We start from the raw sequence: 16,739 nt of genomic DNA on the forward strand, positions 1-16,739 counted from the left end.
TGATGACATCTGTCTGATTTCTAGGATCCTGATCCCCCTTGGTCCACAGTTAGCTAAAAGGCCCTAGAAAGTGTCTGTTATATGGTTTTATTGTTATATGTATTATATATATAAACTATATTGTTACATATTGCTACATTGTTGTCTCCCAAGCACTTAGTACAGTGCTCTACACGCAGTAAGTGCTCAATAAATACAATTTACTGACTGACTGAAAGGCTGGAAAACCTTCCCTAATTTCTCATCTCCCCACCTTATTCCATCCCATCCTACATCACCTATGCATTTGAGTCCCTACCCCGTATAAGTTCTCCCCTCCCCTCTCCCACAGCACTTGTGTAAATATCCTTATGCTCTCTTGCTTCCCCTATATGTAAATGATTTTACGTATAGATTGTAAGCACCTTGAGGGCAGGGATCTGGTCTACCTACTTGAGGCCTTCCTGACCCAATCTTCATTTCCCCTTCTCCCACTCCCTTCTGTGCCACCCTTGCACATGGATTTGCACCCTTTATTCACCCCTCCCTCAGCCCTATAACACTTAAACACATATCCATAATTTATTTATATTAATGTCTGTCTTTCCCTCTAGACTCTAAGCTCATTGTGGGCAAGGAACATTTCTACCAACTCTGTTGTATTGTACTCTCCCAAGCCCTTGGGACGATGCTTTGCACATAGTAAGCATTCAATGAATAGATTGATTGATTGTACTCTCCCAAATGCTTAGTACAGTGCTCTGCACTAAGTGCTTAAATACTATTGCTTGATTGAAGGCAGAGGTTTTTTTTTTTTAATGGTATTTGTTAAGCACTTACTATGTGCCAGGCACTGTTCTAGGCACTGGGGTAGAAACAAGAAAATCTATTTGGACACAGTCCATGTCCTACATGGAGCTTATAGTCTTCATCCCCATTCTACAGATGAGGGAACTGAGGCACAGGCAAGTGAAGTGACTTGCCCAAGGTCCCACAGCAGCCCAATGGCAGAGCCAAGATTCATACCCAGGTCCTTCTGACTCCAAGGCCCATGCTCTATCTACTAGGCCATGCTGCTCACTGTTTCTTATTCAGCTTTTGCTGAGGCTAAAAATAAATGCGATTGATTGAGGCTGCAATCACTGATGCTGTTGTAGAGGTGGAGAGGGAGAAGTGGCCTAAATTCCATAGCTGACTGGAAAAGGTCAATCAAGCCCCAAGCCCCTTTCCGGGGATCCCAACTACACCCTATTCCATGAGCCATCCAGCCTTTCTGCTCTTTCCTGTGGAAAGACAATGAGTGGCCACAGGAGAGTGGAGCCCGGCTCCTTGAATGCTAAAAGACGGTCATCAGTATCCTCTGTGGGTATCAATCCTTTTATTTCATTTCAGCCCACAGAAAGATGAGATCTGGGTTAAACTCGGGAGGCTGCCCCCGCGGCCGGAGTTTTGCAGGCCAAGACACAAACGTGACTGCATGTGATCTGTAGTGGGGTTTCCAGAGACGACACCCCCATGGTCTGTAAGAACCTGTGGAGGGAAAGGAAGACAACATGGAAGTGTGGTAGACAGATCCTCCATGGGAGGGTAGGCCCCTCAAGCACCATCAGGGGACAGAATCTAGGGATGGGAGTCAGAAGATGCGGATTTCCTTCCCAGCCCAACTCTGGGTCACTCTAGGCCCCTCAGACATCATCTTTTTTTTTTAAATGGTATTTGTTAAGTGCTTACTATGTGGCAGGCATTGTACTAAGCGCTGGGGTATATTCAAGCTAATCAGGATGGACACAGTCCATGTCCCATGCGGGACTCAAAATCTTAATCCCCATTTTACAGAGGAGGTAACCGAGGCACAGAGAAGTTAAGTGACTTGCCCAAGGTCACAGAGCAAACAAGGGGTGGAGGATTCAGGATTAGAACCCCAGGTCCTCTAACTCCCAGACCTGTGCTCTATCCACTAGACCACACTGCTTCTCATAAGAGGTGAGGAGAGAGAATTCACACGTGGGGGTAGAATGGGGCCAGGTTTGGTGGGTACCTCCACCACCATCTTGCTGAATCAATACAGCAGCCCCTGCCCCTGCCATCCAGTTCAAAGGCTCCTGGGCCTTCACGCCCTCGTCTCTGTAGACAGATTTCTCCAATCCTACAAACATTCCCATTTCAGCCACATGTCTGCTGTGTGACCTTAGGTAAGTCACTTCCTTTCTCTGTGCCTCAGTGACCCCATCTGTAAAATGAGGATTAAGATTGTGTGCCCAATGTGGGACAGGGACTGTGACCAATCTGATTAAACTGTATCTACCTCAGTGTTTAGTATAGTGCCTAGCACATAGTAAGCACTTAACAAATACCGCAATTATTATTATTATTATTTTTCCACCTCCAACTAGAATGGGAGCTCCGAAAGGGTAGGCTCATCCTTCGTAGCTCCCCACTGCGATAACCTAATGCTTGATCAACTAATATTAGCAAACATCACCATTTCCCTTCATCTCCTAACCGCGTGCAGATTCTCAGGAGAAAACCATTACAGTTTGGAGCCTTTAGAAGGACTGGTCAGAGTTCAGCAGGCTTGGGACAATTTCTCCCGCCAACTCAATTCATTCTTTTTCCTTGGGGTCATTCGATCATATTTACTGAGTGCTTACTGTGTGCACATCACTGTACTAAGCTCTTGGGAGAGTACAATACAACAATAAACTGACATATTCCCTGCCCACAAAGAGCTTACAGTCTAGACAATGGTATTTGTTGGTATTTAATGTTATCTGCTAAGTGCTTACTATGTGCCAGGCACTATATACTTAAGTGCTGGGGCATATATAAGCTTATCAGGTTGGACACAAGTCCATTTCCCATGTGGGACTCACAGTTTTCATCCCCATTTTACAGATAAGGCACATAGAAGTGAAGTGACTTGCCCAAGGTCACACAACAGACATGTGGTGGAGCTGGGTTTAGAACACAGGTCCTTCTGACTCTTGGGCCATGCTGCTTCTCTATTCTGTTCCCACAGCCTGCAGAGCCAGACCGGTGCACAGCAACGTCACCCAGGACTCGTTCGCTTGACTTTACCTCTCTTGAGTCGCCTTCAGAAACTCTTCTGCTGCCTCTGGATCCGCCTCGAGGAAGGTCTGGAACATGGAAAAGGACTGGATGAACCCCATCAGGTGAGCCACGGAAAAGGAAACTCGACTGGATATTGTGGGAATCCTGTAAAGCAGGAAGAGATGAGGTAAAGTGCAAGTGTCGCAGATTTCTTCTAAACTTTATCGCAGTACTTCCCAGGTACGATCAAGTTGGGAAAAAAAAGCACTCCCTTTTCTCTCAGCTAGGGAGATGACGGTCTGTGAAAAACCTCAAAAAAACCTGAAATCTTATTTTATTATTACTGATAATAATGATAGTGGCATTTATTAAGCACTTACTATATGTGGCAGTCACTGTACTAAGCACTGATGTAGATACACAATAATCAGTTGGGTATGGTCCCTGTCCCACACGAGGACCACCATTTTACGATGGAGGGAGAACGTGTATTTAATCCCCATTAGGCAGATGAGGTCCAAAGAAGTGAAATGACTTGCCCAAGGTCACATGACAGGCAAGTGGTGGAGCCAAGATTAGAACCCAGGTCCTCCTACTCCCAGGCCTGGGCTCCTTCCACTAGGCAGCACTGCATCTCAACCCTCTCCTCCACAGCCAGAGTCAGAGGAGTACTCAGCCATGGGGACCACTGAGGTAGACTACTACAACCCCAGTTTCCCGTGCGAGTTGGCTAGGAAAACTGCCCCCAGAACATTAGGACATTGGAAAGGCTGTGGAAGGGTGACCCCAGGTTTGCCCAGCCTGGCCGTGAGAAGCAGGATGACTCAGATTGTGAGCCTCTCAAGGGACAGGGCCTGTGTCCAATTCCCACCTGTATACTCTTTCCCAGCACTTACTACAAGTGAACAAGCCCGGAGTACAGCCTTAAACAAGTTAGGTCAGATGATGAGGTGGAAGAACACCACGATGAAATGGGCTCTTTGGGTTCACTGACTTAGAAACAGTGTGACTTTCCCAAAGGCATCCAGCAAGCAGTGTGACCTAGTGGAGAGATCACGGGACTGGGAATCAGAGGAGCTGGGTTCTTCTAATCCTGGCTCTGCCATATGGGCTTCAAGGCTCTTCATCACCTCACCCCCTCCTACCTCACCTCCCTTCTCTCCTTCTACAGACCAGTCCGCACCCTCCGCTCCTCCACCGCTGATCTCCTCACCGTACCTCGCTCTCGTCTGTCCCGCCATCGACCCCCGGCCCACGTCATCCCCCGGGCCTGGAATGCCCTCCCTCTGCCCATCCGCCAAGCTAGCTCTCTTCCTCCCTTCAAGGCCCTGCTGAGAGCTCACCTCCTCCAAGAGGCCTTCCCAGACTGAGCCCCTTCCTTCCTCTCCCCCTCGTCCCCCTCTCCATCCCCCCATCTTACCTCCTTCCCTTCCCCACAGCACCTGTATATATGTATATATGTTTGTACATATTTTTTACTCTATTTATTTATTTTATTTGTACATATCTATTCTATTTATTTTATTTTGTTAGTATGTTTGGTTTTGTTCTCTGTCTCCCCCTTTTAGACTGTGAGCCCACTGTTGGGTAGGGACTGTCTCTATATGTTGCCAATTTGTACTTCCCAAGCGCTTAGTACAGTGCTCTGCACATAGTAAGCGCTCAATAAATACGATTGATGATGATGATGATATGTCTGCTGTGTGACATCAGGTAAGTCACTTAAATTTTCTGGGCCTCAGTTCCCTCATCTGTAAAATGGAGATTAAGAGTGTGAGCCCCATGTGGGACAGGAACTGTGTTCAACCTGATCAACTTGTATCTACCCCAGCGCTTAGAACAGTGCTTGCCACATAGTAAGCACTTAACAAATACCACAATTGTTATTATTACTGAGTGTTTACTGTGTGCACAGCACTGTACTAAGTGCTTTGGAGAGTGTAATACAACAGAGGTGGTAGACATGTTCCCTACCCACAACCAGCTTACAGTCTAGAGGGGGAGAGTCTGAGGTAGATCCCATGTCACCCTCAGAGAACCCCCAGAGCTCCCTGACTCATTCATTCAATCGTATTTATTGAGCACTTACTGTGTGCAGAGCACTGTACTAAGTTTACTTATATTGTGAAGAACTAATTGAGAGTGATCATTCTCTTTGTATGAAAACAGCATCCTTAAAGTCTACCAGAGGCATTTATTGAGTGTTCACGGTATGTGCAGAGCTCCGTATTAAGCGCTTGGGAGAGTACAATATAACAGAGTTGGCAGGCATGATCCCTGCCATCAAGGAGCTTACAAACTAACAGGAGAGGCAACATTGTTAAGATATAGGTAGGAGTGGCACCTTACCATAAGGGTTCGAACAGAAGCACGGTATGGGGGTAGGCAGGGACGTTCTTAAGTGCTTACTTAGGTGGTGAAGACCCAAAACCATAGGTGATGCAGGAAGGAGAAAAATGAAAGAGGGGAAATGGGTTAGTTGGGGAAAGCTTCCTGGAGGAGCATGGCTTAGTGGATAGAGCAAGGACCTGGGAGTCAGAAGAACCGAGTTCTAATCCCGGCTCCACCATCTGTCTGGACAAGTCTCTTCATTTCTCTGGGCCTCAGTTCCCTCATCTGTAAAATGGGGATTAAAAGTGTGAGCCCCATGTGGGACAGGGACTGTGTCTAACCTGATCAACTTGTATCTACCCCAGTGCTTAGAACAGTGCTTGGCACATAGGAAGCGCTTAACAAGTATCATTATTATTATTATTATTATATGATTTTTTTAGGAAAGCTTTATAAATGGTGAGAATGCTGGTGTGTCAGATGTGGAAATGGGTGGAGTTCCAGGCAGGAGGGAGGGCACAAGCAAGGGGATGATGGCGAAAGAAGAGAGTGAGGCACAGTGAGGAGGTTATAGCTTTTACCCCAAAGTCAGCCCAGAGGTTTTCTGAATGACATGCTGGGCCCCTACCCCCAAGACCTGCTCACACCCAGCCAAGCCAGGGGCTCTGCCTGAAGAGTTTCTCCCACCCCTGGTGGGGGGACTCGAAACGGTCACTGCCCAATGCGGCAGAAAGGACACTCCCCAGATACTGTATTGCATCTTACCTCTTCTTGTCTGGAAAAGGCAACAAGTCAAATATCTCTTGGTACTCAGAGTGGACGAGATTTACTTTTTCACTGGCGTACCTGGAGAGAAAATCCTGCACCTGCAAAGAGAACGCAGACGGGATGGCTTGGGAATGGTCCATCCCCTCACCGGGTCAGGCGGCTCAGAAGGCAGAACCCTGGGTTCCTGCTTTGGTGGTGGCCCCAGCTAAGGGTGATCTTCCACCACTGGTCAAGCGAGGGGCTTGTGGGTTGGAGGGAGGATCTCAGAATTCCACTGCCTAATGCTACCTATCCCAACATGTCTGGTTGACACGGTGATCAGGACTGAGGAATATGGCATAGATATGACTGCAAAGCAGCGTGGCCTAATGGATAGAGCACAGGCCTGCGTTTTAATATGCTACTGATGCCTGCCTACTTGTTTCGTTTTGTTGTCTGTCTGCCCACTTTTACACTGTGAGCCTGTTGTTGGGTAGGGATTGTCTCTATCTGTTGCCAAATTGTATTTTCCAAGTGCTTATTCATTCATTCAATAGTATTTATTGAGCACTTACTGTGTGCAGAGCACTGTGCTAAGTGCTTGGAAAGTACAATTCGGCAACAGATAGAGACAATCCCTACCCAACAACAGGCTCACAGTCTAGAAGGGGGAAGCAGACAACAAAACTCTCGCCTGTCCCGCCATCGACCCATGGCCCACGCCCTACCTCTGGCCTGGAGTGCCCTCCTTCCTCACATCCACCAAACTAGCTCTCTTCCTCCCTTCAAAGCCCTAATGAGAGCTCACCTCCTGTAGAAGGCCTTCCCAGACTGAGCCATCCCTTTTCCTCTGCTCCTCCTCCCCTTCCCATCACCCCTACTCCCTCCCTCTGCTCTACCCCCTTGCTCTGCACATAGTAAGTGCTCAATAAATACGACTGAATGAATGAATTCTAATACCGACTCTGCCCCTCGTCTGCTGTGTGACTTTGGGCAAGTCACTTCACATCTTTGCACCTCAGTTACCTCATGCGTAAAATGAGTATTAAGACTGTGAGCCCCATCGGGACAGGGACTGCATCCAACCTGACGGCTAACCCCCCAGGGCTTAGTACAGTGCCTGGCCCAAAGTAAGCGCTTAACAAATACCATTTTTTTAAAAAAAGGCTTAGCACTCATTGTGGTGGCCTGACTTGCAGGTAGTCAGTTGGTTCTCCGGAAATCGGCATTGCGGTTCACTCTGAGAACCACAGGAACTAACACATCCACCCACGCCATTGACTTCTGATTCATCGGACCACTGCTTAACAGAACCCCCTTCAGAAAATACTATCCTTCACCCAGGCTGCATCTCCCTCCTCCAATGTTCTCTGACCACCACTCCCATCCTGAGAAATTATCTCTGGGTCTTGTGCTGGGGACGTGTCTGCTAATTCTATTGTATTGTGTTCTCCCAAGCTCAGAGGACAGTGCTCTGCATATAGTAAGCGCTCAATAAATACGATTGATTGATAGATTGTGCTTGTTCCCGGGTTCCTTCATGGGGCCTAACCTGCAGTATCTGTTGGGAGGAAGGGTTAAGCGTGTTTCTGTCGGTCCGTGCATTTGTGTTTGCGTGAAACTGTGTATATGTGAGCTTTGTGCACTGACCAATGAATGGACCTGCCAGGTATGGATTACGGATAGCTCAGGCTATGTGTGAATACGCAGGTTTTTGTGTGTGTGTTAGCATATGTGTTTGTGTTCCAGCCTGTGGCCTCCAGACATCTATGCCTAAGTGTGTTTCAGCGTGCATTTGCGCACTGGGGATAATGTGGGGCCAGGGTGGGCTGCTGTTGGAGGGAGGGGTGGGCCACACTGGAGTCCTTCCATACAGCTTTGGGCCCTCCCTACCCATCCCTCCCCATTCCTGTACCTGCAGGGTGTGGGGGTTAAAGCCAGATCGTCCTCGCCCACAGAGGGGACAGGAGTCCATGGGCCCCAGCAGGGCGGAGCCACCAGATCCAGCAGGTACTGGTTGCAGGGGGCAAGTCTAAATTGGCAGCTTGACTGCCTCCTCTCTCCGCAGCAGTGGGGGAAAGAGCATGGTATAGTGGATAGAGCATGGTGCTGGAAATCAGAAGGATGTGGGCTCTAATTCCAGCTCCACCACTTGTCTGCTCTGTGACCTTGGGCAAGTCACTGCACTTCTCTGGGCTTCAGTTACCTCATCTCTAAAATGGGGATGGAGACTGTGAGCCCCATGTGGGATAGGGACTGGATCCAACCCAATTTTCTTGTATCCACCCCAGCACTTAGTACAGTGTCTGACATATAGTAAGCGCTTAACAAACACCACAATTATAAGAGCCCAGAGCCTACCACCAGAAAATCTGATCTGTTTCCTCACAGAGACCTCCGTCCTTTTGACCTTCTCCAATATTCTACAGCCATCCCACCCTATTCTTTTTTATGGTATTTGTTACATGCTTACTATGTGTCAGACCCTGTTCTAAGCACTGGGGTAATCAAGTTAATCAGGTCAGACATGGTCCCTGTCCCACATGGGGTTCACAGTCTAAGGGCGCCATACTAAACTCTTCAGAAAGTACAATACCATAGAGTTGGTAGAAATGTCCCCTGTCCACAAAGAGCTCATGGTCTGAGGGGATGAAAGGGATGAAGATGGGAGAGGGAACTGGTGACAAACACATAAGGAAAGATGAAAAATTATAAACAGTAAATCAATACAAAAGAAAAGGGCAAATACACAAAATGAAAATAGAAAGCAATCCCTCACTATGGCTAGGGGCGCAGATTTTTGGGTTCCTTATGGTTCAGAGACCTCAGTCATATCCAAAGCCACAGCCTTCCCAACATTCTACATTTTGTGGAAGCCATATTCTTCCATTCATTCAATAGTATTTGTTGAGCGCTTACTGTGTGCAGAGCACTGTACTAAGAGCTTGGGAAAGTACAAATTGGCGACATATAGAGACGGTCCCTACCCAACAGCGGGCTCACAGTCCAGAAGGGGGAGACAGACAACAAAACAAAACATATTAATAAAATAGAGTAAATATGTACACGTAAAATAGAGTAATAAATATGTACAAACATATATACATATATACAGGTGCGGTGGGGAGGGGAAGGAGGTAAGGTGGGGGGAGGGGGAGGAGGGGGAGAGGAAGAAGAGGGCTCAGTCTGGGAAGGCCTCCTGGAGGAGGTGAGCTCTCAGTAGGGCTTTGAAGGGAGGAAGAGAGCTAGCTTGGCGGATTTGCGGAGGGAGGGCATTCCAGGCCAGGGGGAGGATGTGGGCCGGGGGTTGACGGCAGGACAGGTGAGAATGAGGCACAGTGAGGAAATTAGCAGCAGAGGAGCGGAGGGTGTGGGCTGGGCTGTAGAAGGAGAGAAGGGAGGTGAGGTAGGAGGGGGCGAGGTGATGGAAAGCCTTGAAGCCGAGGATGAGGAGTTTTTGCCTGATGCGTACGTTGATTGGTAGCCACTGGAGATTTTTGAGGAGGGGAGTAACATGCCCAGAGTGTTTCTGCACAAAGACGATCAGGGCAGCGGCGTGAAGTATGGACTGAAGTGGGGAGAGACAGGAGGATGGGAGATCGGAGAGGAGGCTGATGCAGTACTACCACGTGCTACCACTCCCTCTGTCCTTCCTCCTGCACTGCCATTGGCATAAGGCAGGTTACCAGGTGCTCAACAAATACTATCAGCAAATTATGTCCACTTGTCTTCCCTATTAGACTGAAACTGCCTCAAGGGCGGGCAACAGGTCTTATATTCTATGGTATGGTTCTAACCCCGAGGATCTCAATCCGTGTTACTGATGGTGGGTGCGAATCTAAGGACACTGTCTAGAAGCAAATACAGCAAGGTCAGACATCTGATGGCAGAGGTGAGGGAGGTTTTATGAAGGAATTCAACTCCTTTCCCCATCCTTCCGCATTGCTGTTAAAATGTCAGGATTTATAGCTGCATGGCATGCTTCAGAGAATCCGGTCAGTCTACGTACCTCCCTGAAGATCTGGGTGAGCTGGTCCGAGCGGTCCCCAAACTGCAAGCTCATCCTGGGGAGGTAGGTGCTCAGGGCCACGCAGCCCTGCGGCTTGAGAACGCGCGTCACCTCCTGCAGGAAGCGCTCAGTGTCAAACCAGTGAGCGGCCGTGAATGCGGTGACCAGGTCCACTGACGCATCCTCCAAGGGGAGCTCTTCTGCGGGGCAGACCCTACAAAAAGACAGGATGGGGAGCAATCAGCCAGTCAGTGGCATTTATTGAGCACTTAGTGTATGCAGAGCACTGAACTAAGCATTTGGGAGAGTACACGGCTACAGAGTTGGTAGACACATTCTCTGCCCACAGCGAGCTTATAGTCTGGAGGGGGAGACAGACATTAATATAGATAAATAGCTTATAGATATGTACGTAGTGCTCTGGGGCTGAGGGTGGGGTGAATATCAAGTGCTTAATGAATACAGACCCAAGTGATAGGCAACACAGAAGGGAGAGCGAGTAGGGAAAAAGAGGCCTTAATTGGGAAAGACCTCTTGGACAAGTGATTTTGATAAGGTTTTGAAGGTGGGGGGAGTGGTGGTCTGACTTACATGAAGGGGGAGGGAGTTTCAGGCCAGAGGGAGGATATGGGAAAGGGGTCAGTGGTGAGACGGATGAGGCAGAAGCACAGTGAGCAAGCTGATGCTAGAGGAGCAAAGTATGTGTGCTGAACTGTAGTAGGAAATCAGCAATGAGAGTTAGGAGGGGGCAAGCTGATTGACTAATTTAAAACCGATTCAACCACTGAGTTACTGGCAGAGTTATGAATTTAATCCAAGTACAATGACAACAATACTCTCATGATGGCATTTAATAATCACTTATTATGTGCCAAGCACTGTGGTACGTGCTAAAGTAGACACCAGGAAATCAGAGAGGACAGACCCCTGTACTACATAAGGCTCACAATCTAAAAGGCAGGAGACAGGTATCTTATCCCCATCTTACAGATGATGAAACTAATGTACACAGAGCTTAAGTGACTTGCCCAAGGTCACCCAACAAGGACAACTGGGACTGGAAATAGCTGACTCCCAGTGACCTGCTCTTTGTTGTCCCTCTCTGTTCCTTCTCTGCCCAAAGCCAGAATCTGCTCCAATCAATCAATTGCATTTATTGAGTGCTAAGTGCAGAGTACTGTACTAAGTGTTTGGAAGAGTACTTCCCAAGCGCTTAGTTGTACTTCCCAAGCAGTTAGTACAGTGCTCTGCACACAGTAAGCGCTCAATAAATACAATTGAATGAATGAATGAGTACAATACAACGGAGTTAGCCATCTGCCTGAATTTCTCTTCCCAGTCTGGGCAAGTCTTGGAGACATCTGCAAGATCGGAATTATTTTACCCTCTGCTCCAAAAGGAAGTGTGTTCCTCAGAAATGCATTTCAGGTGTGTTCCTGGGGGACAGAAATAGCCCACTGAAAAGTCACCAGCCAGCTTGGGGTTCCAGCCATCTCGACTCGTGGCCCAGTGGATAAAGCCTGGGCCCGGGACTCAAAAGAACCTGGGTTCGCCACTTGTCTGCTGTTTGACCTTGAGCAAATCACTTCACTTCTCTGTGCCTAAATTCCCTTATTTGTAAAATGCAGATTAAGACTGTGAGCCCCATGTAGGATGGGGACTGAGTCCAACTCAATTTGCTTGTATCCACCCCAGCCCTTAGTACAGTGCCTGGCACATGGTAAGTACTTAACAATTATGTAAGTATCTGTAATTTTATTTATTTGTATTAATATCCGTCTCCCCACCTCTAGACTGTGAGTTTATTGTGGGCAGGGAATGTCACTGTTCATTGTTGTATAGTACTTTCCCAACCACTTACTACAGTGCTCTGCACACATTAAGTGCTCAATAAATATGTCTCAGTGAAATACCATTATTTACAATTGCTATTATTCTCAGCTCAGGGCTCCAGCCAGTCCCGGGATTTCAACCAGTTCTAGGTTCCATCCAGGCCCAGCAGCTCCCTCTGGATTATGGTTGGCATTATGTCTCAGATGTGCCCACTCTCAGGGTGAGAAGTAGATGGGCTGAGGTGGCTGTGTATGTCACTGGGCAGGCTTCTCCATCATCCACACCAATTCCAGAAAGCCCACAGGATCAAGGATCCGGAAGAAAGCAGACTTCAGAAACCCCTGGGCCCCCCGGGCCTACTGGTCAGGAGGCCCACAGTCAGTCGGTCGGTAAATCACATTTATTGAGCATTTCTTATGTCCAGAGCACTGTTAGGAGAGTACAGTATAACAATATAACAGATATGTTTCCTGTCCACAGACAGCTTGCGCTCTAGAATCAGAATCATCCCACTGAGAGGGCAACAGGCCACTGATCCGGACCCCTTCAAATGGGGGTGGAGGATTGGGCGGGGGCAAGGGGGTGGGGTGTGTGTGTGTGTCCAGCCTCGGCCCCTCCCTTTTTCCCCTCTGTTCTCCACAAAAACCACTGCCACAGCAATCAGAAAGAGCGTGGGGGTTGGGGGAAAGACCCAGGGCCAAGACCTGGATAGCTGGGTCCAATCATTGGCACTGATTGAGTGCTTACTGTGTGCAGAGCACTGTATTAAGCATTTGGGAGAGTACAACAGAGTTAGTAAACATAATCCCTGCCCACATGGAGCTCATGGTCTGGAGGAGGCCTCCACATCCTCCTCCCACCCTGGCCATCGGGCCTAAACCCGGAAGCTTGGAGAAACCCTTTCTCTAGCCCGGCTAGGGTTCCCGAGAGGCCTGCCTGCCATCACACCGCGTGGCCTTGCTGCTGCCGGAAGGATCCTCTCCTCAGAGCGCGCCACCACAGATGCCCAGGACTCCGTTCCCGAGAGGCCCGCCCGCCCGCCATCACACCGCGCGGCCCCCGCTGCTCCCGGAAGGATCCTCTCCTCAGAGTGCCCCCATAGACCCCCCCGGGACTCCGTTCCCGAGAGGCCCACCCGCCATCACACCGCGTGGCCCCCGCTACTCCTGGAAGGATCCTCTCCTCAGAGCGTCAGAGGGGCCCGCCATAGACGCCCGGGACTCCGTTCCCGAGAGGCCCGCCAGCCCACCATCACACTGCGTGGCCCCCGCTGCTCCCGGAAGGATCCTCTCCTCAGAGCGCCGCCACAGACGCCCAGGACTCCGTTCCCGAGAGGCCAGCCCGCCATCATACCGCGCGGCCTTGCTGCCCCTGGAAGGATCCTCCCCTCAGAGCGCGCCACCATAGACGCCCGGGACTCCGTTCCTGAGAGGCCCGCCCACCCGCCATCACACCGCGTGGCCCCCGCTGCTCCAGGAATGATCCTCTCCTCAGAGTGCCGCCATTGACGCCTGGGACTCCGTTCCCGGGAGGCCAGCCCGCCATCACACCGCATGGACCCCGCTGCTCCCGGAAGGATCCTCTCCTCAGAGCGCCAGAGAGGCCCACCATAGACGCCCGGGCCTCCGTTCCCGAGAGGCCTGCCCGCCATCACACCGTGTGGGCCCCGCTGCTCCCGGAAGGCTCCTCTCCTCAGAGCGCCGCCATAGACGCCCCCTGCTTCCACCCCCACCCACTTAAGCGACCTTCCTTATAGTGCCCGCCCAACCCCCCTTCCCGGTCCGGTCCTGACTGACTCCCCACCACCACCCTGGGAAAAAGGCCCTTGTTATCACCAAGTTACATTAACGACAACCTCATTTGCACCTACTCAGCCTTCCTGTCCCGCCATCGACCCCCTGGCTCACGTCCTCCCCAGGGCCTGGAATGCCCTCCCTCTGCCCATCCGCCAAGCTAGCTCTCTTCCTCCCTTCAAGGCCCTACTGAGAGCTCATCTCCTCCAGGATGCCTTCCCAGACTGAGCCCCTTCCTTCCTCTCCCCCTCGTCCCCCTCTCCATCCCCCGCATCTTACCTCCTTCCCTTCCCCACAGCACCTGTATATATGTATAAATGTTTGTACATATTTATTACTCTATTTAACTTGTACCTATCTATTCTATTTATTTTGTTAGTATGTTTGGTTTTGTTCTCTGTCTCCCCCTTCTAGACTGTGAGCCCACTGTTGGGTAGGGACTGTCTCTATATGTTGCCAGCTTGTACTTCCCAAGCGCTTAGTACAGTGCTCTGCACACAGTAAGCCCTCAATAAATACGATTGATTGATTGATTGATTGCCGGGGGTGGGACTCTTCTGAAGGGGAGGGGGAGCTTGGATCCAACCAACCTGTAGGAGACATTGTGGGGGCTGGGAGCTTTCCCAGCCTGTTGGATCTGGGCCTCGCTGATGTCTGTCCCCAGGACCCGCTCAAAATGAGGCGCTAGGACCCGCGTGCTCTGGCCTGATCCACAGCCCACATCCACAGCCAGCTTGTATGGTTTCTGCTTCTGAGACAAAAACAAAAAGGGCCAGAAATTTCACCTGCCCAGTGCTTCCAGAAAACCTATCCCCTAGGTTCCAATTTAGGTCCCATCCATCATGGCAAACTTGAGCTCCTTGAGGACAGTGACTATGGAAAACAATAATCATGTTGATGTTTATTAAGTGCTTACTATATGCTGAGCACCTTACTAAATGCTGGGGTAGACACAAGATAATAATTGTGGTATTTGTTAAGCATTTACTATATGCCTGGCACTGTACTAACAGCTGGAGTGGATAAAAACAAATCGGGTTAGACACAATCCCTGTCCCATATGGGGCTCACAGTTTCAATCCCCATTTTAGAGATGAGATAACTGAGGCCCAGAGAAGTGAGGTGACTTGCCCAAGGTCACACAGCAGACAAGTGGCAGAACCGGAATTAGAACCCAGAGCCTTCTGAATCCCAGGCCCACGCTCTATCCACTATTCCATGCTGCTTCCCTAATCAAATCAGGGGAAGTGCCATAGCCAAGTGCAAGAGTACCAGTCTAGTGAGCCCCATGTGGAATACGGACCGTGTCCATTCCAGTTTGCTAATATCCACTCCTATGCTTAGTACAGTGCCTGTAAATGCTTAACAAATGCCACAATTATTGTTATCATCATTATTATTAATATTGATAATATTATTAATATTATTAGAGAAGCAGCATGGCGCAGTGGAAAGAGCCCGGGCTTGGGAGTCAGAGGTCATGGGTTCTAATCAGGGCTCCCCAAAATGTCTGCTCTGTGACCTTGGGCAAGTCACTTAACTTCTCTGAGCCTCAGTTACCTCATCTGTAAAATGGGGATTAAGACTGTGAGCCCCACGTGGGACAACGTGATCACCTTGTATTCCCCCAGCACTTAGAGCAGTGCTTTGCACATAGTAAGAGCTTAACAAATGCCATAATTATTATTATTTTTATTATTATTAGAAGCCAGAGGACCCAGGTTCGAGTCCTCAACTAGGGTAGATATTGGTCTACATTGTACAGTTTAGAAGTATGTCTGAAGGCTGAGGAATAGACTAGATGACCACTGAATCTTAAATTGTGAATTCTCCTCCCTTGAGAGAGACAGGAACCCTGTCTAATTCCCTCCTGGGAATTCTCTCCCAGCACTTAGTACAGGGCTGTGCTCGTAATAAGTGCTTACTAAAAACTATTACTATCACTACTGCTTTGAAAGTTCTTGGGCTGTGGCTATAAACTGCATTACACAAGTGTTGCTGCCTGTGACATCTCAGGCCTGAGGATATCTATTTCATTCCTGGGGTTGGTAAAGATAAAGAGGCAACTAAGAGTCTCTTGAATAAAATCATTATTATTATTATCTTCAATGTTATGTATGATATTTATTAAAGGCTTATTATGCAACAGGCTCTGTACTAAGTGCCGGAATGAATGAAATATAATCAGTTAACACCCAATCCCTGTCCTATGCAGGGCTCCCATTCTAAGAGAAGGAGGACAGACATGTGGAACAAGAATCCACCTCTAGACTGTAAGCTTGTTTGTGGGCGGTGAATGTGTCTGCTATATTGTACTCTCCCAAGTGCTTAGTACAGTGCTCTGCCCACAGTAAGCGCTCAGTAAATACAATTGACACTAATAAATCACAGAGAATAAGAATAAATGACTAATAAATGAATGAATAAATAAATAAATCATAAGGACTTGGGTTCTAATCCCAGCTCCATCACTTGCCTGCTGTGTGACCTTGGGCAAGCCACTTAACTTCTCTGTGTCTCAGTCACCTCACTTGTAAAATGGGGATTAAGATTGTAGCCCCATGTGCGATATGGACTGTAGCCAAATTGATTACTTTGTATGTACCCCAGCGCTTAAAACAGTGCCTGGAACATAGTAAGCATTTAACAAATACCAAAATAAAAAAGAGCAAATTATAAATTCAATAGTCCAAATGAACAACATAGGCCTTCCCTGACTAAACCCTCTTTTCATTTCCTCAAACTCCCTTCTGTGATGTCTGGATTTACTCCCTTTAATTATCCCCTCTCCCAGCCCCACAACACTTACATACCTATCTGTAATTTATTCATTTATATTAATGTCTGTCTCCCCCTCTAAACTGTAAGTTCATCGAGGGCAGGGACTGTGTCTGTAATATTATTATATTGTACTCTCCCAATAATAATAATAATAATAATAATAATTGTGGTATTTGTTAAGCGCTTACTATCTGCCAGGCACTGTATTAATTGCT

General features: G+C 48.6%; 1 protein-coding gene across 7 annotated transcripts in view; it reads right to left on the reverse strand.

The window, feature by feature from the left end:
• Positions 1-1,338: 1,338 nt before the first annotated feature.
• The window catches only part of LOC119930947 (putative methyltransferase DDB_G0268948), a 55,886-nt gene continuing 40,485 nt past the window's right edge, over positions 1,339-16,739 (reverse strand). For 2 of the 7 annotated variants that reach the window (XM_038749746.1, XM_038749747.1), the window contains 5 exons: positions 14,334-14,494; positions 10,118-10,331; positions 6,127-6,227; positions 3,058-3,195; positions 1,344-1,509 (listed from right to left, as the gene is read on the reverse strand). In XM_038749746.1, the coding sequence (XP_038605674.1) occupies positions 1,395-1,509; positions 3,058-3,195; positions 6,127-6,227; positions 10,118-10,331; positions 14,334-14,494 (729 nt within the window). In that variant the 3' untranslated portion in view covers positions 1,344-1,394. Of the gene's footprint in view, positions 1,510-3,057; positions 3,196-6,126; positions 6,228-10,117; positions 10,332-14,333; positions 14,495-16,739 lie in introns of all 7 variants that reach the window. The other 5 variants (XM_038749752.1, XM_038749751.1, XM_038749748.1 and 2 more) reach the window with 4 other exon arrangements.

Source organism: Tachyglossus aculeatus, chromosome 7 (genome assembly GCF_015852505.1).
Source record: "Tachyglossus aculeatus isolate mTacAcu1 chromosome 7, mTacAcu1.pri, whole genome shotgun sequence".
In the NCBI taxonomy this organism is placed as follows: domain Eukaryota; kingdom Metazoa; phylum Chordata; class Mammalia; order Monotremata; family Tachyglossidae; genus Tachyglossus; species Tachyglossus aculeatus.